Raw genomic sequence first — 27,402 nt, 5'->3', positions numbered from 1 at the left:
CCATAAATGAGAAGATACTACTTGTACTTTTATATTCATTTTTGGAACTCTCCACTGCTCCAGTCTCCAGCACGACTAATCATATACTCCAGCTTCCATTACAGACGTTGACATTATTGGACTTTCTATAATTCCTCCATTGCTTTTCAATCTCCACTTTACACAGATTACTCTACACTATATCCAAATTTCTAATCATTTTTATCCTCGAATTGCTAATTTTATATTTCTGTTCACTGATTTTTTTTTCCAAGTTAATGGCCTTCCTTGCGATGTCATTACCGTATCAGGCGGTGGTTCTTCCGGAGAAGCCTTTCGTATCTGCTCGCCGGCTCGCTGTTAGGTCCCGGTGGAGCTCCGCCATTTCTCATCCGCGATTTTTGTCAGTTTCTTGCAGGTTTGAATCTTATTTTGTTTTTGTTTTTTTATTTAGTGTTTGATAATTGATTATTAAGTTTGATTTTTGCTATTTTGTTCATTACGTTTTTGTTTTGATTTTAATTAGTTATGTACTCCTAATTTATCTAAAATGAATTTATGAATTTGATTAAAAATCATGCATTTTATTTATAAAGTCAAAATGTCGAATTTTATTTTTATGTAAGATAAAAATTTTAAATTGTTTTATATCTGATAAAACAGCTATTAATATTATTAGAGATTTTATTTAATTGTCAAAGTAATTATTTTTTCGTCAAAATTAACATAATCCAAATAATGTCGCACAAAATCGTATGAAAACCATTTGTTTGGTGGAGATTGAAATTCGGGGTTGTTGATCTTTAGTATTTCACACACATTGTACATACATTTCTGAATTTGTTTTGATTTATTGGATAATTGTTTTGCAATGCATGGAAGGTCAGCCTGTGTAGTATTATTGGCAAAATTTGTAACAAATAAAAAGAAAACTCATGCATAGCTTATTGAGCGCAATAATTATTTTAGTGTAACTAATCCATTTACTGAACTCTCTAAGTCAATGTACTTGACAAATTTATCATTTATTAATAATTTATATATTGATCGAAAAATTTTATTAATAATGATGAAATTTGGAGTTGTTGAATGTTGATTTTAGTATCTTATTTACAACTTTGTACATTGCTTCGGCTTCAAATGATCTTAGCATATCTTTAAATATCTGTCAATTTGGGTTGGTTGCAAATTTGCAATAATTTTTACTATCATTTGCAGGAGGACTTTTAGCAGCCTAGACTTTTGGTTCAAAGATTCATCATTACTCTCAAATTATCAAATGCACCAAAGAGGTGGGTTTAAAGTGTTATGGTTTGATTGCTAAATTAATGTTACATAGTATTCAGTTTACTGTTCCCTTTTCTGTGTGAGTTTGCCTCATGCTTTCTAAAAATCTCACACGGAAAGGGGTATGGGAAAACTTGAAGGGACATTGGAAGTACATTGTACTATTTATGCCCTTGGTGTTTTTGACTTGTTTTATCATAGAGCTAGGCTAGTGCAGTTATATGTAAAGCTCAATAGTGGCTAGAAGATATTTTTAGCATACATATTTGAGGCTAGGACCTACTTTGGATTAGTAAAGGTCTAGTTACTTTGATAAAGTAGACGCTCTGGAGGGTTCTTGATCAGATAATGGCACCCTCTCTTATAAGTCAATTCGCAACTTGCAAGTACTAATCCTTGGTCTAGTAAAAATATTCCTTGATGCTTTGCTATGTATATAAAAAGCCCTTTTTTAATAAAAAAGGCAGAGTTATATATTTCATAACTGGAATAGATATGGATGGATAGTAAAAATAAGGCTGCATCGCATTGTGACGTCACATTGTAAACTTTTTAAAATTTTTGTTTTGATGTTTACTAAGTTGTAAACGTTTTAAAAATCGCATTTTGGGTCGTTTCAAGGTGTATCCTATGGTTTCGAGCGATATTTAGGCGTTACAATAATCACATCACTCTCATTACCTCATTACCATTCCGTTACCATTATCACGACCGTATTTGCTTTTTTACACTATTATAAGAATATCTTAATAAGTTTGCCTTTATCTTGAGGAGGACTGACATCAACAATTTGGTCATAGTATGAAAGACCAGACGATGAAGAAGTGAATCAACATAAACTCTCTATTATTAAGAAGGGAATAAAACAGTAGCTAATATACAAAAATAAAACAATAGTACATGGGTGAAGAAAATGAGAACAAGAGATGAATAATTGAATTTAAGTATAAGCGAGGGAGAAATGGGAGATGAATGTAATGTTGAGAAATTGGACTAGAGAATAGATGTGACGGGTTATGTGAGTTTGGAGTTAGGGTTAATTTTTTAAAATGAAGCTTCAATGGCTTAACCTGTGGCTCATGACTTGACCCGGTTAAAGCACCCGTAAATAATAATTTTTTTGGAGAATTGACCCATAATTTAGACGCAGGGTAATACATACAATTTGTCTTCATTTCAGGATAAAGGTCCTTGCTCCTTAGTGTTCTCCTCTAGATTCGTCTTTCCTCCCGGTTCCTTCCCAATTTACTTGCAGTGCATATATGTTATTGCTATATGCTGGCCAAAATCTGCTAGATTCCTTTGAAATGAAGAATCTTGAATTTCTTATAATTCATGGTTTCTTTTTCTTATCAATTTACTTGTCTTTTAGGTGAAGTTTTGGCGTAGGTACTTGGTTGTCATCCTTACTCAGTCTAAGCCTATTAATATCATGTCTTTATGGGAATGAAACATCTTTAAAGGTTGTGATTTTTGATTAAGGGCTAGCAATTAACGCTTTCCTCCGTTTATAGAAATGATTTGTTTCATCTTTTTTGAGATATTTAGACCTCACAATTCATATTGCTACAATTTGGAGAATGATAGAATGAAGAGTGACGATTGCTCATACGGGAAAAGTGAAAAATGGAACCACTTTATTTGAGAATGTTGTTACGATAGCCTCTTAGTTTGAAGGGATAACTTGTAAAAGTAGGAAATTAATGGGCTATGAGACATTGTCAATCTTCTGCACCTATATAATTCTAAATATATTTTGCTGTTATCATCTTAAAAATTATGAGATTTAGTACTAAACTATTTTGCAATTACCCTTACATTTTCTTAGGGAAGTGCTTGAGAAATGCTACGAAGGAAGATATGGAGAAATCAGTTTTTAGTTCAGACTTTTTGGAGGGCAACAATATATGCTCAAGATTGGGATTCCAGGATCCTCTAAAGGTAATACAAATAACTATTGTCTTGACTCTTATGAATTGTATGTCCAAAGGTTTTATAGAAATCTAAATTCAGCGTTTCATTTCTTTACATTTCTTTCATAATAACCTAGTTATTTGTAGTAAATGTGATTGGTATTTTCAATATATTAATTTTTTTGAGTAAATGTGATTGGAATTTTCAATATATTGATTTTTTGAGGTTCAACATACAATTTTCACGTATAACGAATCACCATTAACAACACTCTTATATGGTAGTTGAGTTGTGTTTGTTAAGATGAAAGGTTGGAATTCCCTAAAGGATAAAATTCAAAGACATGATAAAAGGGCCTTAGAGAGAGCGATCATGGTAGATAAAGACCTCATATCTTGTCCCATGGTTTTTGTATGGTTAGTCGGTTTAGGCTGCCATTCCTCCTATTTAGGAGGACTTTTTCAATTTCTAACTTAGGCTTCATGGGTTCGCATGGTTTTACAAGTTCTGGTAAGGGAAGAAGTTCTACGGGTTCTAGTAAGGCAGGTGTTTTGCTCACTTATAGTCATAGTAAACCCCTCCCTTCATTCTCGGCTAGGTAGGCCAAGGGTGGTGCTTAGACATTCCTTAGTTGTGTTTTGATTGTTGTTAGATGGGTTTACCACTTCTTATTGGGATAAACATAACTAGCCTCTCTCCTCTTATAGTAGATGGTGACTTTACTTAAAAAGAGATTCATATGGCTATCCACCATCTACCTTCATATGGGTTGAGGTGTTATGGTTGCATGAACTTGGTGGTCATAGGCAAACTATTTCGCTTCCTCCATTTCTTGTCAGTAAAATTGATTAATAGGCGAGTTGGGCTAGTTTGGGTTGGGTTGAATATGGGTCGATAATATTTTTACGTGTACTAGGTTTTGCGGGTCGTGGGGCAAATGTTTTTTAAAGCAGTTTTATAGTGGGCTTGAATAGTGACGCCTCCAGAGCCAGCTAAGCAATTGATAGTATACCAAAGACGCAACAAATGAGCTCTAATGGGCATAACATAATTTTGTTTTAGGAAAAGGAAATGTTCTAGGAAAGGAATCTTTTTTGTAACTAACTTTTAGCAGCAGGCTTTTAGGCTTGTTTAAGCTATATATATCATGATGTAATAATTGGTTTGGGCATCCAAGAAATTAATACAAATCTTTCCTTTTCCTTTACCTTTTCTGTCCTTCTCTGTACTTTCCTCTCTTATTCTCTATCTGTTTGTACTCTTTCTCTTCCTTTCTTAATTTTTTTATTCTCAAATTGTACTACTGCTGCTCATCTTTCGGGGTTCACCACAACGTGGTATCAGAGCCATAAAATTTTCCTCCTGTTGTCATGGGAAACCCAACCAACTTGCAACGTATTGAGCACCTTGAGCTGGAATTTGATGAACTGAGTCAGAAGGTTTTAGCTCAAATCCAAGCTGAGATGGTACACTTGGAAGAAAAATTAGCCATAAATCAGGCAACACTCGAAAATAAATATGCCAACCTCGATAAAACTATGGCGACCATGGTGGAAAGTCAATTGAAAATGCAAGATTCCCTCTAGCAACTCTTGAATGGAAACGCTAGAATACAAACACAACCTAGCATCCTGGAAAATCCTCCATCCTTAACTCCTCTAAGGGGAACTCTGTTGCTTAACCCAGGGGGAAGTATATGGCCCAACCAAATGTTAAACTAAGAACCGGAGCGTTATCGAAACAATGAAGAATCATTGTTGAGGGATAACACTCAGTATGTGGGGAGGGTGAGACGAATGGACCTACCCATGTTTGTTGGAGCAAATCCTGATGGTTGGATTTTTAGAGCAGAACGATATTTCTCGTTCTACAATTTAACCGAGGAAGAAAAGATTGAGTTCGCAGTACTAAGCTTGGATGGAGATGCCTTGTTTTAGTTTCAATGGGCTGACTAAAAAGAGCCCATTGGTACCTGGCGAGAATTAAAATACTTAATACTGAACCGATTCCGTCCTCGCGGTCAAGGAAGTTTGGTGGAATAGTGGGTGGCGGTCAGACAAGAAGGAGGTGTTGCTGAATATTGTAAGGAATTTGTGGAGAAGTTGGCTCCATTGGGAAAAATTCCGTGACATTCCTGTTAGAGTTTTCATCAATGGCCTCAAAGAAGAAATTAAATGTGAGTTAAGATTAATGGATCCACATAATCTAAATGTGGCCATGGAATAGGCCGAAAAAATCGAACACAAGGACTGGGCCAAATTTTATTATGGGGGGCGAAATCCTTTTGGATCCAGTCAAACCAAATACCAACCCAAAACATACCCACAAACACATCAATCACCCAAATTTTTCCATCCACCCTTACCTAAACCTCCACTCACTTACCCAAAACCCCCTCATGAAAGCCGCCACATAAACTAACCATTGAGTGATCGAGAGATGAGAGAGAAATGCTCTAGAGTCCTTTGCTTCAAATGTGATGAGAAGTGGCCCTTCAATCATTTTGTAAAATCGAGATTTACGGGTGATTTTGTCGGAGGAAATAAAGGAAGATGAAGTAGAGTTAGAGACGTTTGAGGCAACGAACAATTTCTTTTCTACGTCCATTGCCATACAATTGGGGCTTGAGATTTCCAAGTGCCGACCATTTGGAGTAACCTTGGGCACTGGTACAAAAGTTTTTAGAGATGGTATTTGCGAACAACTCACTTTGTCGGTTCAAGGAATCGATATATTTGAAGATTTCTTTGCATTAGAGCTGGGCAAGGTAGGAGTTATCTTGGGGGTACAATGGCCGGAAAAGTTAGGGAATGTAGTAATAAACTGGAAAACTCAAGCTATGCAATTCCAATGGGAGGGTAGTGAAGTGACCTTAAAAGGGGACCCCTCATTAAAATGTTCCAAAATATCTATGAAAAGGCTGAGAAAAACATTAAATGCTGAGGGAGGTTGCGTGCTAATAGAGTGCCATGGGTTGAGTGTCCCAGATGGTGATAATGACATTTTTGTCCCACTTTTTTTTAACTGATATTTTACAGTGCTACCCTTAAGTCTTACAATCCCAATTTAAATTACCCCCTCATGCCCACAAGACCATTCTATCACCTTAAAAGAAGGCTGTGACCAAGTAAGCATTCGACCCTATCGTTACCCCATGCTCAGAAACTTGAAATCGAAAAGCTGTTCAACATATGCTCAAGGCTGGTATCATACAACCCTCCACCAGTCCATTTGCTAGCCCAGTTATTTTGGTGAAAAAGAAGGATGGATCGTGGCGATTTTGTGTTGATTATCGAGCCCTAAACAAAGCCATGGTGCTGAATAAATTTTCGGTTTCGGTGATCGATGAACTCTTGGATGATTCGGCAGGTTCAGCCATCTATACTAAGCTCGACTTAAAATCCGGATATCATCAGATTCGGATGAAGGCCGAGGATGTATCCAAAACAACATTTCGCACTCACGATGGCCACTACGAATTTTTGGTAATGCTGTTCGGCCTTACTAATGCCCCGGCCACCAATCAATCCCTAATGAATGAAGTTTTTGGACCGTATTTGCGAAAATTTCTTTTGGTATTTTTTGATGATATTTTAATCTATGGTCATGCTGAAGAGGAACACAGACAACATGTTGCCATTATCCTACAGACGTTGGCTCAACACTCTTTGGTGATTAATGGGCATAAGTGCAGTTTCGGGGTGTCGCAAGTGGCCTATTTAGGGCACATTATTTCTGCCGCCGGTGTAGCTGTGGATCCGGACAAAACTTACAGCCATTTCTACTTGGCCCGTTCCCACCAACAGTCGTTTTGTTTGTAATTACGCCCAAAAGGCCAGGCGCCTCACCGATCAATTAAAGAAAGATGCCTTTTGCTGGGATGAAGAGTCTACAACAGCCGTTAATGAGCTCAAATTAGCTATGACACAGGTACCTGTGTTGGCTATGCCGGATTTTTCTAAAACCTTTGCGGTGGAAATGGACACGTCAGGACATGGTATAGGAGCTGTTTTGATGCAAGATCTTCATCCTATTGCCTTCTTCAGTCGTTCCTTGGGAGTTCGGGCTCAACAAAAGCCCATCTATGAAAGAGAGCTAATGGCAATTGTTCTCTCAGTTCTGAGGTGGAAACATTATTTAATGGGGCGTCACTTTATTGTGAAAACTGATCAACATAGCCTGAAATATATGCTTGAGCAACGCGAGATTGGTTCGGATTATCAGAAATGGGTCCTCAAATTAATGGGTTTTGATTTCTCGATTCTCACAACGTTGGATGTAAAAATATTGTAGCCGATGCTTTCTCTCGTCGAGTACCTACCTCCATGGGCTTATGTATGGCAGTAAGCTCAATTTCTATTTATTGGGATCAGCTGGTTTGAGAAGTCAAAGCTGATACTACCTTGGCTCACATCTAGGTAGATTTAGAAACAAGAATGGATGCTCCTTTTGGGTTCTCCTTAAATCATGACAGGCTGTTCTTCAAAGGCCGTTTTGTGTTGGCTAAATCTTTGCCCTTTATACCATTGTTATTACAAGAGTGCCATGACTCTCCTCTTGGAGACCATGGCGGGAAAGTCAAAACATATCAACGCTTAGCAATGGAATGGTACTGGGATGGAATGCGCAAACAAGTCACTAATTATGTGCGCCAATGTCGAATATGCCAGCAACAGAAAGCGTCCTACCAATCCTCGGCTGGTCTACTACAGCCTCTACCCATTGCCATAAGTGTATGGGACCATATATCTATGGGTTTTGTGGAAGGTCTTCCCAAGTCCCAGGGGGTCGATACAGTTTTGGTATTCGTGGATCGCTTCACAAAATACACCCATTTCCTACCATCAAAACATCCTTTCACAGCTGTCACGGTGGCCTTATTATTCATCAAGGAAATTGTCCGATTGCATGGGTTTCCGTCCTCTATTGTTTCAGATCGGGATAGGGCCTTTTTGAGTTCCTTTTGGCGTGAATTATTCCGGTTACAGGGCACCAAATTGGTTCGTAGTATGGCCTTCCACCCACAAACGGACGACCAAACTGAAATCGTGAACTAGGCCTTGGAAACGTTTTTGCGTTGTTTCATCAATGGTCATCCTAAACAATGGGCCAAATGGGTGCATTGGGCGGAGTTTTGCTATAATACCTCTCCTCATGTTGCCATTAAAATGACCCTATTCCAAGCCTTGTATGGGAAGCCCCCTCCTCAGTTGGTTCGCTTTGGTCATCTCCAAACTCCAGTTGAGCATTTGGACCAACTCTTGCAAGAACGGGATACCATGCTCGATGAAATACAGTTCAATTTGGTTAAGGCTCAGCAAAATATGAAGCATTATGCCAATGCAAAACGTCGGGAGCTCTCTTTTGAGGCAGGAGACTTAGTCTTTCTCAAGCTTCAACCCTATTGTCAAAAGTCATTGACCAAGCGTGTCAATGAGAAACTGGCTCCACGCTTCTTTGGCCACTTATACTATGCTTGAGAAAGTGGGACGAGTGGCATATAGGTTGGCCCTTCCTCCTTCCAGCCTTATCCACCCTATCTTTCATGTCTCTCAGCTTAAACCAGCCCATGGGTGCACTCTTCCCTAGGATGTTCCACCCCTAGTCTCTCCTCAGATGGTGTTTGAAGCTGAACCTGTGGCTCTTTTGGCTATTCGCTATCCTCGACCTTCGTACAACCAAATATCGACCTAAACCATGAAGTATTGATTGGTGAACATCCTAAAACATGGTTTTTTTACACCTTTATGACGTGATACGGTCGATATGATATGGTGCGACTTTGTAATTGTACTTTGATTTTTATTCTTCTTCCCCTTTTTCTTTGATTAGGAAAAGATGGACAATTTAACAAAAACAAATTAATATTTCAGACTGATTAATATAAAAATTTGTTACTAATCTTCCAAGTTGTACAAATAAATCTTGGAAACCCTTTAAGGTTTCCATTGACAACCACCTTCTTTTCTTTTTCTTCCTTTTTTCTTTGCAAGAACCCTAACTACTCTAGTGACATTCTACACATGATTGAATCAATATTGAAAATAATTAGCAAAAAACTAATTGAATACTTGTAAAAACTTGAATGAGTAATATAGTAAGAAAACAACTATCTCATTTGAAATTAGTGTCATCTTTATTTGGAATCTGTGTCGTCTTTTACTTTAATGTTTGACTCTTTTAATTTATTCTAAAAAGCCAATATCAACCAACTATTGCGGATTATGACCCCTCTTAATTAAAAACCCAATTATGAGACGCCTCGCTAACGACCCTATTATTTTAACCCAATCCCAATGGACTAACTCTCCCATTAACCACCTCTATGCGCTAGTTATCCTTGGGCACAATGTTAATGGTGGCTTTCTCTAGGTTTCAGTTTGCATGTTGTCCACTATTAGAACTCACATGTTGGATTTTCCAACAACGGCCCCCAGGCAACCTTGATGGTGCTATGGGTAGTTAAACTTTCTTTGGCTATGATGATTTTGGTGGCGGCAAAATTTTCAGATTGGGCCATAGTTTTTCTTTTACCTTTGTTTGTTTGGGGTGTGAGTTTTAGACTAGCCGTGTTTTTGTTTTGTGATTTACTTAACAGGCTTTTTGTGATTATAGTTTTTTTGATATAGTTTTGTTTTGCTGTACAAGAGCTCGTTATTATCAAGGTTCATGTTTGAGTACTTGCTTCATTGAGGGGTTTTGGGTCCCTTTGTCTCTCACGGAGGGTTCCCCTTGCGCTTTGTAATGTTTTTTGTGGATATTTGATACAACTATGATTGCAAAAAAAGTCTTCGTTTTGCAAATATTGAAAACAAAATGAGAAAAAACCTTTACTCTATGTTTAAATAAGAAATTAGGAGGGGAAGTAAAAGAAGGGAAAGGAAAGGGAAGGGCAAGGGAAAGAAGTAAAAGGTAGGGGAAGGAATGATAAGAAAAGCTGCCCTTGTTTGTTTAAGAAGGAAAGGAAGGGAGAGGAAGAGGAAAATCATTTTCCTTCCATATCTTTCCACTTTTGGTGAGAGACAGAGAGTTGTTTATCAACAAAATTAAGGGCACTAATGCCTTTAAATCCCCTCCCTCCAAATCACTCTCCTCCAAATTTCTTATCTAAACAAAGGAAATTGTATCCCTCGAAATCCCTCCTTTCCTTACTTTCAATTTCTTCAATGCAAACAAAGTGTTAGCATTGGGTTGATCATGTGCAAAAAAGACTGGAGTAAGAGAAAGAGGTATGCTAAAAATGACTTGAATAATCGGAGTGCAAAAATTGACATGAAAAATTGGGATTTGGAGGTGCATATATATCAATGGAGGAGGAGAGTACACGTAGATGATCATTGTAATTGATTTTCTTTATTGTGGTTTAGTACTTGATAAAGATGAATAAAGTAGTCTTTGTTACCTTCTCATGTTGATTGTTTTGGTTCAATTAACAGACACCATATAAGGGATTAAGGCTTTGAAATAGCTTTGTTGTTCGAGACAAAGAGTAATGGACACAAGCAACTGTTAAAAGCTAGTATTACATATCAGAAAAAGAGCTAGTAATTAGAAAAACACGTTTGGTCAAGGATCTATATTAAGCTCAATGGAGATGATGGAATGGTGAATTCTTCCTTTGGCTCAAAGTTTCATATATAGCCAATACTTTCAAAGATATGGTCGATGAAGTAAGAGTAATCAAAAGGGTTCTTGAGATCGTATTTTTTCAGTCATGGTTCCTATATTGGGAAGTATATATTTGATTGCCTTCCTTTGGATATTGTGACAATTTATATCCTTGTCTCAAAATCGTGTGAATTGCACACTTTTTAGGTTATTATTCTTATTTTATTTTCCTTCTCAATTTAATGTCTTTATAAATGCATGAGTTGCATTCCTTGTCTAATCATATTCTTTTAGTTATCATTGCATCATTGCTTCTGTACACACCAAAGAGCACCATATTTTACTATATGTTGCATATTATTTTTCTTTTTCTACAGGGCAAAGTATTTGAGCTTGTAACTTATTCAAAAGGGCATGTTTGATTGTGTTTATGTTTGTTCTTTATATGTGCAGGTTCACCCAAACATGATGATACATGCCCTATCTATATCATTTTGTATCTTCCTTAAGTGGAGTCATCTGAATGTGGCCAATATATTGCTGAAAAATTTTAAAAGCTTGCATGACTTTCTAAGGCAAACTTTTGGATCTTCAAATCTGCTATTTGCATCTGTATCTAGTTCACTAAACAAGCCTACACCTCTCAACTTGGATATTTCTTTACCTTCAATTGGTGATATGCAGTGGAGTTTTGCACGACTGCTATACTTATTCAACATGCAAGTAGAAAGAAATGTTGCTACGTAAGTGAAACTATTACATTATCTTGCTTTAGAGATGATAAAATGCTATTGTTAAATCTAATGATTTTAGAATCTGGATATTTGAGAAAAATAAGTTTTCTTTTGATGGATAAGTTTTTATGAATTTTTCATGGTGATAGTGAGACCATACATTTTGCCAAATTCTATGTAATTGTTAAATCTTTTGATTTTGGTTTTTCCTTGCATATTTTCTTGCTCGGTTTTGGCCATATGTCCTTGAGTAGAGCATGTTAAAAGGGGAAGCTATTTTCCATTTGAAAGCTAACAGGTCTAGTTTGGTACATTTGACCGTCTCATACCTCGGCAAGGTGGGTGCTTAAATGGGAACCACTTAATGTCATCAGGGTAATTGAATGGGATATTGTAATTATTATTACCCCATATGTGGGAATAAAGGCTTTAATATTGTTGGCATTGTTGTGCTTTTATTGTTTTATTGCTAAAACATCGAGTGGATTTTATGCAGGTTCTTATTGGTACTAATAGTAGCGTGCTTCTCATTCGTTGTGATTGGTGGGCTCCTCTTCTTTAGATTCAGGTATATCATGCAGTATCCACTTCCACATTATCACATTCTTGCTAATGTTGTGCAAGTGTCTTTACATTTATCCTCCTATCTTGCTTTAGTTAACTAAGTCGTCATATTTGTACATACTCTTTCTTGCTGCAAAAGGGAGAAAAAAAATGGTTTATAAAATGTGATTAATGCTGTTGTTGTGAAGCTTGGTAATATTTGTTGTATTGATTAGCTAAGCGTGAATCTGCTCTTTGCTCTTTTCAATTGATATGCTCTCCTTCGTTGATTGTAGGGGTTACTCACAGTCTCTGGAGGATTGCTTCTGGGAGGCATGGGCTTGTCTGTGTTCTTCGTCAACCCATTTAAGAGTGTGAAAATGATGCTCTTGCGAACTTTCTGGCACTGTTTCTTGTGATGTTATCACGCTCGACTATTGATAAGACTGACAATTATCTAATATATATTTCATGATAAACTGCAGCTGAGAACACGCGTTGAACGAGTTGTTGGCTTTATGCTTGCTATTTGGGGTATATTATTTTACTCTCGCCTATTGAGCACGATGACAGAGCAGTTAAGAGTAAGTTTAGGGAGAGTTTTTACTGATAAGGATTATGTTAAACAATGCAGTTCATAGTTAATCAATATCTCCTTGAATTATAACCAGCAACTCAGCTGCATCATTATTTGTGTCTCTAGAGTAACATGCAAAAGATCAGAGAGGGTGCACAAATGCAAGTTCTGGAAACCGATCATATAATAATATGCGGAGTGAATAGTCATCTGAATTTCATACTAAAACAGATGAACAGGTATCAGGAGTTTGCCATCCGCTTAGGCACCGCTAATGAAAGGTATTTTGGTTTATTTGTGATGATTGTGGATATAAGTTTTTGCTCAAGTGTCTTCTAGCGTATAATCCCTGTTATTTTGTAATACTGTTTACAGGAGGCAGAGAATTCTTCTCCTTTCTGATCTTCCAAGGAAGCAGATTGAAAGGATGGCTGAGAATATATCTAAAGATCTTAAACATATTGATATTCTCACTAAAAGGTATTGATGTTATAAAACTAGCCACTCTTTCTTTATAGTAAAAGTAAAGACTACTCTACAGTTGCAATCTAATCAACCTTAGATAATTCCGATCCAAGCATAAACTTATACTGCTTCAGAAAATGCCAAATATTTTCTTGTTAATAAATAATTTGGGTTGGGGTCGTGTTTAATGTTGTTGATGGATTAGGTCAACATAAAAAATTATGTTTGCAGTGTTTCATACACTACCTTTACCCCAATGCCTCTACCTATGAAAGTAGTCCCCCCTTGTATAATGTCCTAGAAGTTGAGCTACACGGACTTCGTTATTAATGTCAGACATGTTTATGTCTCCAACTTGTATTTCATGAGAAGATTTTTATGATTTTTGCGTAAAACTAGTATTGAAAAGTTCTGAGGATATCCTATGGGTACTTGAGGTAAGATGAAGAGTGCCAATTGAAGCAGCTAGAGACTAGACTACAAGTATACGTCTCTGGTGATTATTATTATAGTAATAAAGGTTGAATATATTATTTACTTTAGTTCCTGTTTCAAATTCGTTAAACGTACACACTAAGAAAATGCCTCATCTTTCGGAACTTTGAAGCTCACAAGGATGCTTTTATCTGTGCTCAAATCATATCTATTGTACTTTATTAAAGTGGTTGCCTTTTTGGTTCAAACTTAACATGTTTTTGTCATCTAGAAAGAGGACAAGAGTGGCCAAGAACAAGGTTTTAACATCAGTTTGACACCTGCAGCAACTCTTTCCTTACTGAAATTATTGTTCACTGTTTTAGATGCAACAAAAAAGTCTAACTATCACTTTTAAATTTTCAATCATGATAGTAAATTATCTTGTTTAATCATGTCCACGTGTATTCAATTGCCTCCTTTTGCCCCGCATCGGCAGGAGCCACTTAATTGGCTTTGGGAATGTAATGTTGCTACGTGCTGGTGCTTATGGACTGACTAACGGCTTTAGGTATTTATATAAAAAGCATAAGCCAAAGACAATTTTTTATTTTCAAGTGGTCAATTAGGTCTCCATTTCCATGCTCCATGTTTCCTACAATGCTTCAATGGTTAGTTTAAGCAATTGATCCTTGGGCTTTTGCATTAAAAGACCTAATCAGCAAAGGAGCTGAGACAGACAATCCAATTTGAGTTTGTCTGATCCCCTTCATTTTTCGTTACTGAAGTACTGTTATTTGAAGCATGCCTTACATCAAGCCTAAAGTATTGTGTATTTTAAGTTCTCTATTAGCTGTTTATGTGTACCTGGCAAATATGTAGTTGGCTTGAAAACTTATCTTAAAGTTTGCAATGACACAGTTGCAGCCTCAGCTTGACAAAATCTTTTGAAAGAGCTGCAGCAAATAGGGCTCGTGCTATAATTATATTGCCAACAAAAGGGGATAGGTAGGCCTTCTCCCATCAATTATGAAGTTTTTTTTAGCTACTTGTAGGTATCATACAAAAGTCTGCTTAAAATGTTGATTTTTGAATTTCAATTTGGAAGTATAAAATTTTCTTCATAAAAATTGGTAGGTTCAGGTTGGAACATTAGTGATTAATCTTTGATGAAGTAAATAAGGCGACCCTTCAGTCTCAAATGACCAAATTTTAAGTTTAGAGTCATGATATGGAAACGTCAGTTTGTTGTTTGTGTACAAAGCAATGTTTAATCATTTAAATCATATTAAAAAAAAAAGTATTTTACCATTTTTGTGATCAATCAGGTATGAGGTTGATACAGATGCATTTTTGTCAGTACTAGCATTACAGTCACTTGGACAAATGACTTCTGTTCCTACTATTGTTGAGGTATTATCTAGTAAAATTATTTTTATGCAAAAGCTGATTATTGCATATTTGTTTCTTATTTGTAGACTTGTATGAAACTGAAACAAAATTTCAAAATACTCATGTTTATATACAATTCGTCATACTATTGCAGGTTTCTAATTCCAGTACTTGTGAGTTGCTGAAGTCAGTATCAGGACTTAAAGTAGCGCCAGTAGAAAACGTTGCTTCGAAATTGTTTGTTCAGTGCTCTCGACAGAAGGAGCTCATCAAAATCTACCGACACTTACTTAACTACCAAAGTACGGTATATATTTACCAATATATGACATTTTAGAAATTGGCTTATTGCAGATTATGAAATTCTGATATGTATTTTTATTTGGTTATGTAATATAATCCACATTATAGTCCATTCTCCATTACAAGGCTTGAGTTGCGTTTCTATCCATTAGATAACAGGTTCTGAATCAAAAGATTTTCATCTTTTGTTTCATATGTAGACAACATCTAGTACCCTGTTTGTTGCGAGGGACTGAGGGTAGCTATTCTTCCGTTTCATGTCTAATTAATGATTAGAATTCTCTTTCATTTCCATCCAATGATGGAAAATCTTTTAATACTTCCAGTTTCCATGGTTTGTACATTATGATGATTTCTCTGAAACAGCTCACTGACAGAGCTGAGCACTACTTTCAGTTGCTGTCCTCAATTTAATTACTGCAGATGGAGCCATTGCATTAAGTACATCATCCTCACTTTCTTACAAACCCAAAAGCTACCCTCATCCATTACTATGTTCCTAGCTATCTGTCAATCTACATGTCTAATGGAAATATCTGATTTAACCTGTTGAGTGTTTCTGTTTACCTTGTTACGCAGTCTTGATGATGAATATCTGCAGCAATTCTCATTCTGTGATAGCGTTGAAATTAATACCCATTTTCCTCATCTTAGTCATTGTTATATTATTGGGTTTTTCTCAATGCAGAAAATGTTTTTAATTTATGCGATTTCCCTAACCTAGCTGGAATGAAGTACCGGCAATTGAGACGTGGATTACAAGAGGTAATTGTCTCCTATTAAACTTGGAATAAATTGCCTAGGCTTTTTTTTTTTTCAGGATTTTGATATTGGCCAACTCTTTTAAATGTGTCTTTCAGGTCATCGTCTGTGGTCTTTTCCGAAGAGGGAGAGTAATCTTCCATCCAAATGATGACGAGGTCCTAAATGAGACTGACAAAGTACGTTAGCAGTGAACTTTTAATCATGTTTTCTTTTGCCTATTGTAAACCTAGCCATGGTTGCTATTGCTCATGGTGTATCTTCTACACTTTTGGTCAATTGAGCTGTGTGAAGGAAGTGGCCTTAAAATGTGAATGCTATTGCTACCGAACTTATGAACTGAAAATTATCTAGATGTCCGTGGTAATAATTCAACAAAAGACTAACCGAAAGTTCTTACTATAACTTTCTTTGTTGCCAAAATTTAACAATCATATATATGCTGGAAACAATCTCTTTCTTATCATTAACTAGTAACAAGGGTAAGTTTACAAACATCCTATCCCTAAACCGCGCCGAGGTGGGAGCCACTTTATGTCATTCGGGTAATAGAATGTTGTATATATATCCCATATGGCGGGTTCTAGTATTACCGAGTCTATCTCCTGTTTAGTTTTGTCCGGATGGACACCCTTGCTTTCGTTTATTTATAATTGGAACTTTGAATTATGTAATAGATTCATTATCGTCTGAGTAAAAGAAAGGCACCATTGTCAATATTTGTCATAGTTTTGAAAAAAAATAATAATAGTAATAAATAAAAAGTAGAAAAACAACAAGTACAGAAACAAAAAAAATGATGGAAAAACCGGCTTTTGACACTGCTATAGTGACCATCATTCATCATATTTCTTGCTTTCTTGAATATGGACTTGATGGATTATGTGGGCCATGATCCTAATGAAGCTCAAGCTATGTTGAAGTGTGCTTGGAGGTAATAGTGAATACCCATAATATTTTAAATGGTAAATGGGTTGATTTTTCTGTCAATTCCATCAATGTCATAAGCATTTGTATTTTGCGGTAGAGTCAAATGACATCTTATTTTGGGTACTAAATTTTCTATGAGCAATATGGTTGTTTCGTACATGTTTCACCCTGGAAGAATGAGATATCCATGAAATTGCTTAGAGGGTACCTTTGCTCGATTAGAACCCCCTTGTCTTGTACAGTTGTACCATTTGAGTGGTCTTCCAGTAAAGTTCTTTTTCTATGTATCCTTTGTGATACTTTGTACTTGTACACTGCCTGGTTTGAGTGTAGGACCAATATGGAATATAGCTTGTTTGATTACTAGAGATTGACATGAATTCGGGTGTTGAATATTTGGGCTTCTAAAATATTTTTCTACTTTTTCAATGCATCCTTTGTGATACTTTTTGTACATGTATGATGAAGGTTTTACTCATTGCTCCTCTTTATGGGAAACAAAAGCCACAACTTTCCTATTCTAATGTTGAAGAAGTCAAAAAGGAGATTCCCAACATTGAAGACTTGGGACTGAAAGGTGACTTGAAGAAAGATACAGTAGAAATACCGAAAGTGCACCATCAAAATACTAAATCACAAGGGTTAAGACGTCATTCTAAGGTTTGATATTTTTGGCTCATCATTAGATGCTTCTTGTAACAATAGAAGGAGCGAAGGAAGAACTAGGTTAACTGGCGATTCATGTTGCTTTTGTACAGGCATCAGACTGGACTGTAGGACCCAAAGAAAGCATACTGTTGATAGGTTGGCGCTCAAACGTGGCAGAAATGATTAAAGAATATGATTCTTATCTTGGACCTGGAAGTGTATTGGTATGCCAATATTCTTACATCTACTGTTAATGTTAAAAAAATTACTTTTGCAGAACGATAATTTGTTAAAGCATTTTTTTGCAATGCTAAATGCTGTTCCATCTGTTTGGATACAGTTAGTATTTTTTTTCTTACATAAATTTAATCAACTACATATTCTTGCCCCTTTCTCACAAGGATAAGTTAAGAGGCGTGAGGCGCAAGGCAAAGGCACGGCCTTTTTGTATGCAAAGCGCACAATTTCGCTTAAAGGATCCGAAGTCAATTTTAAAACAAATTTTTTCATATTATTACTACATACAAGCTAAATAAACACTACTTTAGCACATAAAGTCATAAGATAATATAGTTCTAAGTTAACCATGTTCTCTTGAAGGTTCGAAAGGGTATGAAGATGCAGTTTGAGTTGATGACATCATTGTACAAACAAAGGTCTCTTTTCTATTTTAAATTCAAATAGATAACTATTTCTTTAAGGGTAATCCAGTAAATCAAACAAAGGTAAGTATTTTAGTGCCTGAAACTTAAAAAGCAAAAACAAAAGGCGACATACTAGAGGCGCATGAGGCGTGCTTCTCCCTAGCCACATGTACTGTGTTGCACCTCGAATATCAGACAAGCATTTTTAAATCAAGTCGAGATCTAAGAGGAAAACATCCTGTATGCCACAGAAAAACTCTAATGCATTATTGTGGTGTTATAGTTGTTCCGTTTTCTAATATTGTGGTGTTATAGTTGTTCCATTTTCTAATATGTAAAGGTAAACTACTTTATTCGTTATGTTTTGTGGTATGTATTTATATTGTACACACTCATGGGAGAGACTGTATAGTCAAGATCATCAATTCAAGTAGGGATGACAAAAGTATATAGATTAAGCTTCTTAGCAGTGGAACAACATACTTAGCTCTCACAATTGCATTGAGTAGGTCTTGGCCATCTTCTGATGGGGACTCATAAACACCTTTTGAAATTTTATGTATGTATCTTTAGCTTAAGAGTTCGTGCAGGAATCTAAAAATGTAATACAGAGATAATAAGTCCAAATGTATTGAGAACCTTGGACCTCATACTTCATCTAATTTTTCCCATACAGGAAATATTATCTGATGTACCTATAGAGGAGAGGAATAGCACACTTGCTGGTTTAGGGAAACTCGAACACATACAAGTTTCCCACATGGTAACCTTTGGACGCTGAAGCAAAATCCATTAGCCACCAGGAGTCTTTACAACTTCTATACTAAATTGCTTCTTTTACAGGTGGGCAACCCCATGGATTATGATACCTTACAGGAGGCAATAATGAGAAGCCAAACTTCTATAAAAGTAGATGAAGAGATGCCATTCTCAGTTGTTGTAATCTCAGACAAAGAATTGATTCTTGGAGGTATGGATATAACATTATGTTAAGGGAACTAAACTGTACTCCAGCGAGCCTTCTGTGTCCTGATTCTAACCTTTCTTTTTGTTTCTTCTTTCCGCTACAAGATTCTGGAAGGTAAAAAAAAGAAGAAAGGTTTGATCTGTATTTATTGTGTTTTCTTTAGATTCATCCAGGGCAGACAAACACTGTGTATTTACTCTTCTCTTGGCCGAGAGTATTTGCAATAAACTTGGACTAAAGGTGAGATAGCTTTACTTGTCTCAACATATTCTTCAGGAGAAAATTGTTAGTCTTTTTGACATTGAAGTTTCTTATATAGTTTTTCGTCTTTGTTTAGTCTGATTTCAACTTCTCTAACTTTTAAGGCCTTGAAGTTGGAGTTGTTAATATGGATACACAGCTTAAATGTTATTTAATCTTACTTTGATATGAATAATATAACATCTCATCTGGAGTTTCTCTGTGTTGTCTACAGGTGCAAAATCTTGTTGCCGAAATAGTTGACTCAAAACTTGGCAAACAAGTAATCAATCCTTCATATCACAAAAAGTATTCTGATAAGTTCACATTTTCAAACGTGTCTTATAAGTTAAAGTATTTGCAGGTAATGAAAATTAAGCCATCGCTGACTTATATTGCCGCTGAGGAACTGATGAGTCTTATTACTGCTCATGGTTTGCTTCTTGTCCTTGTTTAACTGCAAGTTCATTTTTACTACCATACAAATTTTAGAGAAATGTTTTTTCCTCAGTTGCAGAGAATAGTGAACTGAATGAAGTATGGAGAGACATTTTGGACGCTGAGGGTGACGAAATATATATTAAGGTATATGCGATTATCATGATGATTCCATTTTCATACCTCTGTTAGTCTGTCCTTGCTGCTTGGTTTTTTCATTTTTCTTAATTTTGCGTCAACTTATACACCAAAAAAGTTTAGATGATGAATTAGGTTTCTGTTTAACCCGACAGTACAACAACGAGCAACAGCATTCGGTTATCCTAAGCTGGGGTTACAGGTTGGATGTTTGCAACCCTAGCCTTGTTTGTGGGGAAAAAAGAGGTTGTTTTCGATCCCTTGGACCTTGGTAGCAAACACCATCTGCAACTTAACATAAAGAAGAAGTGCATCAAATGAGCCATTTTACTATTTTCTATTATAATAGAAAACCAAACAACCATAAATCTTTGGCGCCAACAAAATAAGGACATTTGTTGTGTTTAACCCGATGAAGGATTTAGTCATGGGATTGTCTTCCATTGCAATCCTCACCAAAGTTAACCTCTTCGATTCAATCTCATCACGAATGAAGTTATACTTAATATCAATGTGTTTGGTTTGCCTGTGATAAGTATTATGATTTCTAGCCAAGTGTATCGCACTTTCATTTTCACAATGAACACTCTCCAAACTAAAACTAGGAGACAACTCACCAAATAGACCTTTAACAACTTTGTCTTTTTAAATGATTCCGCTTTGCCTATGTATTTCGCCTCTGTTGTAGACATGCAAGTCACATCATAAGGAAGACAACCAACTAATTGTTGTACCACCATTAGTGAATACGAAACCTGAGGTTGACTTTCTACCATCCAAGTCTCCACCATATCCGAATCACAATACCCAATGAGCTCGATTTTGTCTTTTTAAACTTAAGGCATACATTCGATGTAACCTTCAAGTATCTCAACAACCATTTCACCGTATTCCAATGTCGTTTCCCCGAATTTGCCATTTATCTACTAACTATGCTCACGACTTGAGCAATGTCGGATGTACTACACACCATAGTATATATAACATTACCAACAACATTTGAGTATGGAATGCCCCTCATGGCATCCTCTTCAAGCTTGGTTTGGGGACAATGATCTCTTTTTAGAAAAGAAGTGAGAAACTAAGGGATGTAGAAATAGTATTTGCATTGTCCATAGAGAACATTTTAAGCACCTACTCAATGTATCTCTTTTGACTAAGATGCAAGAATCCATTGATTGTATCCCTAACTATCTTCATACCTAGTATCTTCTTTGCATCTCCTAGATCCTTCATGTCAAATTCATTAGTAAATTGCTTCTTCAAAGCCTTCACCTCAAGAAATGAACAATAAGCAACAAGCATATCATCTACATAATACAAGATAGATTAAGAACCCCGCAATGATGCTTTTCATATAGACAAAATTATCATAAGAACTTTGTGCAAAACCATTCGACGACATGAAGGAATCAAACCTCAAAGCCGTATAACGATCTCTCCAAGTGACACTCATAGTCTTCCTTACCCACTACCTCAAAGCTTTCGAGTTGTTTCATGTAGATCTCCTTGTCTAATTAACCGTGGACCAAAGTTGTTTTTACATCTAATTGATGTGATTCCATGTCCTTTATCGCCACCAAAGTAAGTAGGGCCCTACTTAAAGCATGCAAGCATGCTTCACCGCTAGAGAGAACACCTTATGGAAGTCAATACCTTCAACTCGAGAATAAACTTTTGCAACTACTCTAGCTTTGTAGATGGGGGCAACATCACCAGGTTATCCTTCCTTCGTTTTGAAGACCCATTTGCATCCCACAACTTGCTTGTTCTTGGGCGCCTCCACAATAGACCAAGTATGATTACTATCAAGAGATTCTATTTCTTGCTTCATGGCTCCAAACCACATACTTGCATATATTGAAGCCATAGCTTTTTAAGTATCAGTTGGGATCATCATAACCTTCTACGTCAATTGCAACCATACTAGCATAGGTCACATAATCACATTCCTTAATGTACCTTTTTATAGGCTTCAATCGTGGACCGCTGATATTAGGATATAATGATTCCATTGGTTGATGTGTTTCATTCTCAACCCTAGGAGCTTCCCAAGCTCTTGGAAGTTCCACCTCCTTAGAGGCATTATGTGTTAAACTGCTATGACCTGTCTACTTGAATTAAACAGTGAATTTGGGAATGAAATATTAAAAGGAAAAAAGTAAATTATATTATAATATTGCTGAACAAAGAAAGATTACAGCCCTAGAAATGGTAAAAGAAAGATAACTCAAGCACTTCGAGAGGCTTGAGATCTCCTAAATGAGTTAAACCCATCCAACAAGTGTATAACAATATTCATGATATTCAATAACTCTCTAATTCCCCTTATTTATAATAAACCCACCTAATAATACTAACTTATTCCCTAAGTTCCCACTAACAAGATAATTACCTAATTACCCCTTTGTAAATCAATTATCCCTAATTATCAGGTATTGCAATACCGGGCGCTTGAAGTTCCACCTTGCGCTCAAGGTGGATAAAAGTTAGCTTGGCCTTCCATCGTCAACAAAAAAGATGAGTAGGATAAACATTGGAGAAAAAACATCTTGTAATTTGATGGCTTGAGTGAGTGATAGAAAAATACATTTTGAAAAATTGGTGGGTAAACTTGAGAAATAAATGGGTCAAAGCTTAAAAATGGGGTGAAAATGACTTGATGTGGTTTGAAAATCTCCTTCAAAATGGCTTGGTCTGAAACCCAACTGCAAATACCACTACTAACGTCATTGTTGGCGTCACCATTACTAAAGACGTCGTATTCAAATCCCAGTTGAATACATTCTTTCCTCATTTCCCACTCTTTCTCCATGAAACCCAATAACCCTAAAATTATCATCCCACTTTCACACCTAAACCCTAGAATTCTTACTCCTGTCTCATATTTTTTGCCCCCAGCCGCTGTTGACTTTTCTGCTCCAGCCGCCGCCGGCCAACCCCATTCTCCGGCGACAAGTTCTTTTTGCCCACTGCCGCCACTGCCTCCTTGTTCTCCCTTCTCATTCGTTCTTCTCTAACAACTCACAAGCCCTAAAACCATCCCTGTCATATATCTCTTCACCGACTAGGGGCTTACGCAGCCTCTACCATCTCCGTTTTTCTCTTTTCTAGGTTCTCTTTTTCCTAGTTGTTTCTCGAATTCTTCTTCAGTTTGATTCGTCGCCACTGCCAGTGTACCTCCTTGCCACTCGTCTTCTCTGACTCCTCCAGGACCTCCTCCCGATCCACAACAAATCCATCCCGCATTCCCAGTCTCTCTAACTAATAGTCTCATTTTCGTCGTCCGACCCACCGTTTTTTTTCTTACTTTTTTCTTTTTGATGTTCTTCATTGATCCTCTTTTTAGTGTGTCCAGTGGCTTTATCCATCCAGACCCATTTCTTGTTCGAACCTTCATCCTTTTTTTCTTTCTTATTACCTCTTTTTTGCTATTTTTACTTTTGGTGTTTTTCATTGTTGCTCTTTTGTCTGTCGACTTGTTCTGATTTTTTTCTCTTTTCTCTTCCGTGTACCTTCATTTCTTTCGTTGTACTTCATTTGCTTATCGAGATCTGTTAGTTGATCTTCATACTTTACCAGATCTCCAACCTCCTCTTTATCCGCTTCATGGTCTGCTCTTCTGTTTTCTCAAGGTAAACAATTACCATTAGTTCATTAATTCATCTTTCATCCCTTCATGGAGGTAGAGCATTGAAATGACTTGTGACTACAATCGTGTCCCAAATGTTTGGTCTCCTCTAATTGTTCCTTTTTCCCATTTTTCATAAATCTCATTCATCGAGGTCGGTTTGAATGAGTGAATGACATTATCTTGGACAACCCTTTTGCACATCTCTAATGGTAAGATTTCAGTCCCAAAACCCCCAAAATATGTATCTAGATTAATTACCGTTGTATTTTCTGGACTTGTGACTTCTCCACTGGAATCGTACCGCTCTGATACCATGTTTGCTATGATCTGGCTAATTGAATTAAACAGTGAATTTGGGAATGAAATATTAAAAGGACAAAAGTAAAATTATATTATAATATGGATGAACAAAAATAGATTATAGTCCTAGAAATGGTAAAAAAAAAGATAAAACAAGCACTTCAAGAAGTTTTGAGATCTCGTAAAATGAGTAAAACCCATCCAACAAGTGTATAACAATATTCATGATATTCCATAATTCCCTAGTTCCCTATATTAATAATAAACCCACCTACTAATACTAACTTATTCCCCAAGATCCCACTAACAAGGTAATTACCTAATTACCCCTTCGTAAATCAATTATCCCCAATTATCAGGTCATTGCATAAATCTATATATTAGTGACAACAATATCCAAAGAAGAAGCAAGCATAGATAACTCTTCAAAAAAAACATATCTAGAAGTAATTATTCTTCTAAATTTGTTACACTCCAACCTATGCCCCATAACACCCGAACCATAACCCATGAAAATGCATTTCCAAGCTCTAGGTTCAACTTTCCCCTCATTAACATGTATGTATGTCAGACAACCAAAAAATGTCAGATTTGTATAATCAACTGGAAAAAAATGCCGTACCTCTTGGGGACACTTGTAGTCAAGGATTGTATGAGGTGAGCAATTGATTAAGTCTATTGTCGGTCCTTAATGTGTTGATGCTCCTTTCATCTTCTCTATCACGGTCTTTCATCCTTGAAGACACTAATTACCTCATCCTTAGTCTAGATAAGTAACACAAACCTCATCCACCCAAACAAGTCTTCCTAGATGGACCCAAAGATTCGAATGAATGTTATCTAGGATACCTTTCGGGTTATGCATTGTGGATTTAAAGCTCACTCTCTAGTGCTTCCTATAGACATAATTTTGACAAAAGAAGAATGTACCAAGCCTCTTCCCACTGAACGATCCTTATTTACTAAACTCATTCACTCCCTACTCACTTATATGACCAAGTCTCAGAAGCGAAAGTTTGCTACCATAATCCATCATTGTAGACGTGGAAACATTAGCCGATCCAGTGACCATTAAACCTTGTAACATACAACCTACCGGTCATAACTCCTCTCATCAAAATCAGCGAGCTTTTTACAATCTTCATGTCACCACCTTCTGGAAAGTTATCCAAGTCATTTTTCATGCTTTTTTTCAAGCACCCCATATTGTACCGCTGCTGTTACTATATATTCCTAGTGTTATCCCAAGCTAATCCAAGGTTTCTTGTGGACTCAATGCACTCCAAAACTAACACCAGACAATGTTGTTAGTAAATGAATTGGCGTGCATATGGAAATTTATATGTCAAATGAAATAGGTTTTTGTTATCACAACTTGTTCATTCCATCCATTGGATAACAATTCACCGAGGAGCTCATGTTGCAGTTTCCTGATTCGGGAAACTACAGTCTACACCGCGTTTACGTTAATTGGTTTATCTTGCAATATTTATTTTGAATAAACTATTGTGTGATAATCTGCTATCAGGTTTAGCTTAATTGTGCGAAATAAGTGTAATTTGACTTGAGGAAATATGAATACTAGTGTTTGTATATTCTTGGATAATTTTTTTTCCTTAATGAAATTTGTTGCAGGATATGGACTTGTATATGAAAGCGGGCGAAAATCTAACGTTCAATGAACTGTCTGAAAGAGCATGTTTAAAGCGAGAAATTGCCATTGGTTTTGTGAAAAATAACAAGAAGGTAGTTTAGTTACTTAAAATTTGCTAGAAAGCTTAGAACTCAGATTCATTTGATTCATTGAATTTCCTTTTCTACTGCAGGTAATAAATCCAAATCCCAAATCAGAACCTCTAGACCTTGATTTCACAGATTCGCTAATTGTGATATCCGAGTATGAAGGAGAACAACCTATAGTCCAGTAAATTTGTATCTCCCTTATTATTCGGCCACGTACCCATTTTTTCATTATTCGTTTTTATTATTGTTGTACATATGCCTACGAGTATGAAGGAAACAACCTATAGACTATACTCGAATAAATCTGCTTCAACTAATCTTGAGGTGCATGATGTGATTACTTTCTTACTGGGAGATTGGTTGCTCCGACAGAAATACGTTCTTGGAGATTGTATGTGACCTTGGCTGTAGTTCATGGCTGTCTATGACATTTTGGGGGCCTTGAAGAACAATAGTAGATGTAAAAAAAATTCATTCATTGAAGCATAAAATATTTTGACAAGTTACATCTTCGATTTCACTAGATGTAAAAAATAAAAAATTAAAAGATCATGAAAAAATGTGTTCTACAGGCGTTTCGAGTTGCAAAATCACTAATAAATGTTTTAACATCAATCTTCTCCAAAGTTCCTTTTCAACTTATAAAATTGCAAGATTAATCAATCGTTCTTGTGACATTGATGACCTCAAGTAGGTTGTGATCAACTTTAATTTTGAAAAACTCCTTTTAGCTGATACCATAGTCATCGGGATGGTTAGAAGTATTCTTTAAGCAATTAAAACATTTGGATAACAATTTGTAAATTTGACAAACTCAAAATTTATATTAAGATAAAAGAGACTTCAAAGCGTTTTGCAATTCTATAAAAAATCCTAATCCTAATGTATCATCCACCTCTAAATACTCTAAAAGTACTCATAAATTTTATTATTATTTTGAACATATTCACACAACATATTAAATTCATTTGCTCTTGATGAGCAATATCTGGTGTACAATCAAGAATTATTGAAAAATATTTTAATTCTTTGATTGTTTTGTTTATAATAGTTTTCACACTATGAGCCAATATAGAAAACAATTCATTTTGAATATTATGCCTAAGATAACAATTGTGGATTTCACAATTTTAAAAACTTTTTGCTCAAAATAACACTCAACTCTTAAAAAATTAACTACTGTAACATTATTAAGATAAAAACGTTTACTTTCCATTAAGTATGGAAATGATCATTTTACCCTGTTTCATTTCATTAGAAGTCGGCACCTCCTTCCACTTTCCATCAAAGTAATCTTGCTTCTCTATTACTGTTCTTCTTCATCTTGTTCATAAGTAATAATCGAGCTTTACATACTAAGCTTAGTCCAAAACAAATTTCATACATAATCTGCAACTACCTCCCAACAGCTATGAAGTTTGAGTCAACAAAACTTGAGGTATTACTCCATTTGTTCATAAATTGACTATTACACTTACCATAAGACATGTAAAACTGGGTGGTTTGAGTATGAACCAATTTTAGATAAAAAATATCAAGTAATAAAAAGAGAAGGGAGTATCAGCCAGTTCAAAATCAAGCAATAATCCAGTAGGGATCGGAGAATAACACCGACTGCAAATGATAATCGCTAGACAATGCAGAAGTTAATGTGCTTAGCCCTAAAGGATCCTTGCTTTTTCATGAGGGAGTAGGGATCCTTAAGGTGTGTTTACCACTAGCATCCTTAACGTGTTAGCGAC

General features: G+C 36.2%; 1 protein-coding gene across 4 annotated transcripts; it reads left to right on the top strand.

Annotated features, from left to right (window-relative positions):
• On the top strand, positions 1–26,633 carry LOC130817840 (putative ion channel POLLUX-like 2). Of its 4 annotated transcripts, XM_057683778.1 has the most exons (24): positions 1–397; positions 1,198–1,271; positions 3,095–3,207; positions 11,242–11,531; positions 12,019–12,090; positions 12,362–12,437; positions 12,551–12,649; positions 12,769–12,923; positions 13,018–13,122; positions 14,443–14,529; positions 14,850–14,934; positions 15,068–15,215; positions 15,905–15,981; positions 16,077–16,157; positions 17,377–17,568; positions 17,667–17,780; positions 18,877–18,963; positions 19,044–19,170; positions 19,331–19,407; positions 19,643–19,690; positions 19,772–19,841; positions 19,919–19,992; positions 25,553–25,663; positions 25,744–26,633. In XM_057683778.1, the coding sequence occupies exons 1-24, from the start codon at positions 258–260 to the stop codon at positions 25,843–25,845; spliced, it is 2,604 nt and encodes an 867-aa protein (XP_057539761.1). In that variant the 5' UTR covers positions 1–257; the 3' UTR covers positions 25,846–26,633. The 4 variants fall into 4 exon arrangements, with proteins under 4 accessions (XP_057539761.1, XP_057539765.1, XP_057539763.1 ...); XM_057683780.1 differs by lacking the exons at positions 1–397; positions 1,198–1,271; positions 3,095–3,207 and adding an exon at positions 8,754–8,892; XM_057683779.1 differs by lacking the exons at positions 1–397; positions 1,198–1,271; positions 3,095–3,207 and adding an exon at positions 8,816–8,954.
• Positions 26,634–27,402: the final 769 nt, after the last annotated feature.

The sequence above is a fragment of the Amaranthus tricolor genome, chromosome 7, assembly GCF_026212465.1.
Source record: "Amaranthus tricolor cultivar Red isolate AtriRed21 chromosome 7, ASM2621246v1, whole genome shotgun sequence".
NCBI classification, from domain to species: domain Eukaryota; kingdom Viridiplantae; phylum Streptophyta; class Magnoliopsida; order Caryophyllales; family Amaranthaceae; genus Amaranthus; species Amaranthus tricolor.
The sequence above is the reverse complement of the archived record's forward strand: the minus strand, read 5'-3'. Positions and strand labels throughout refer to the sequence as shown.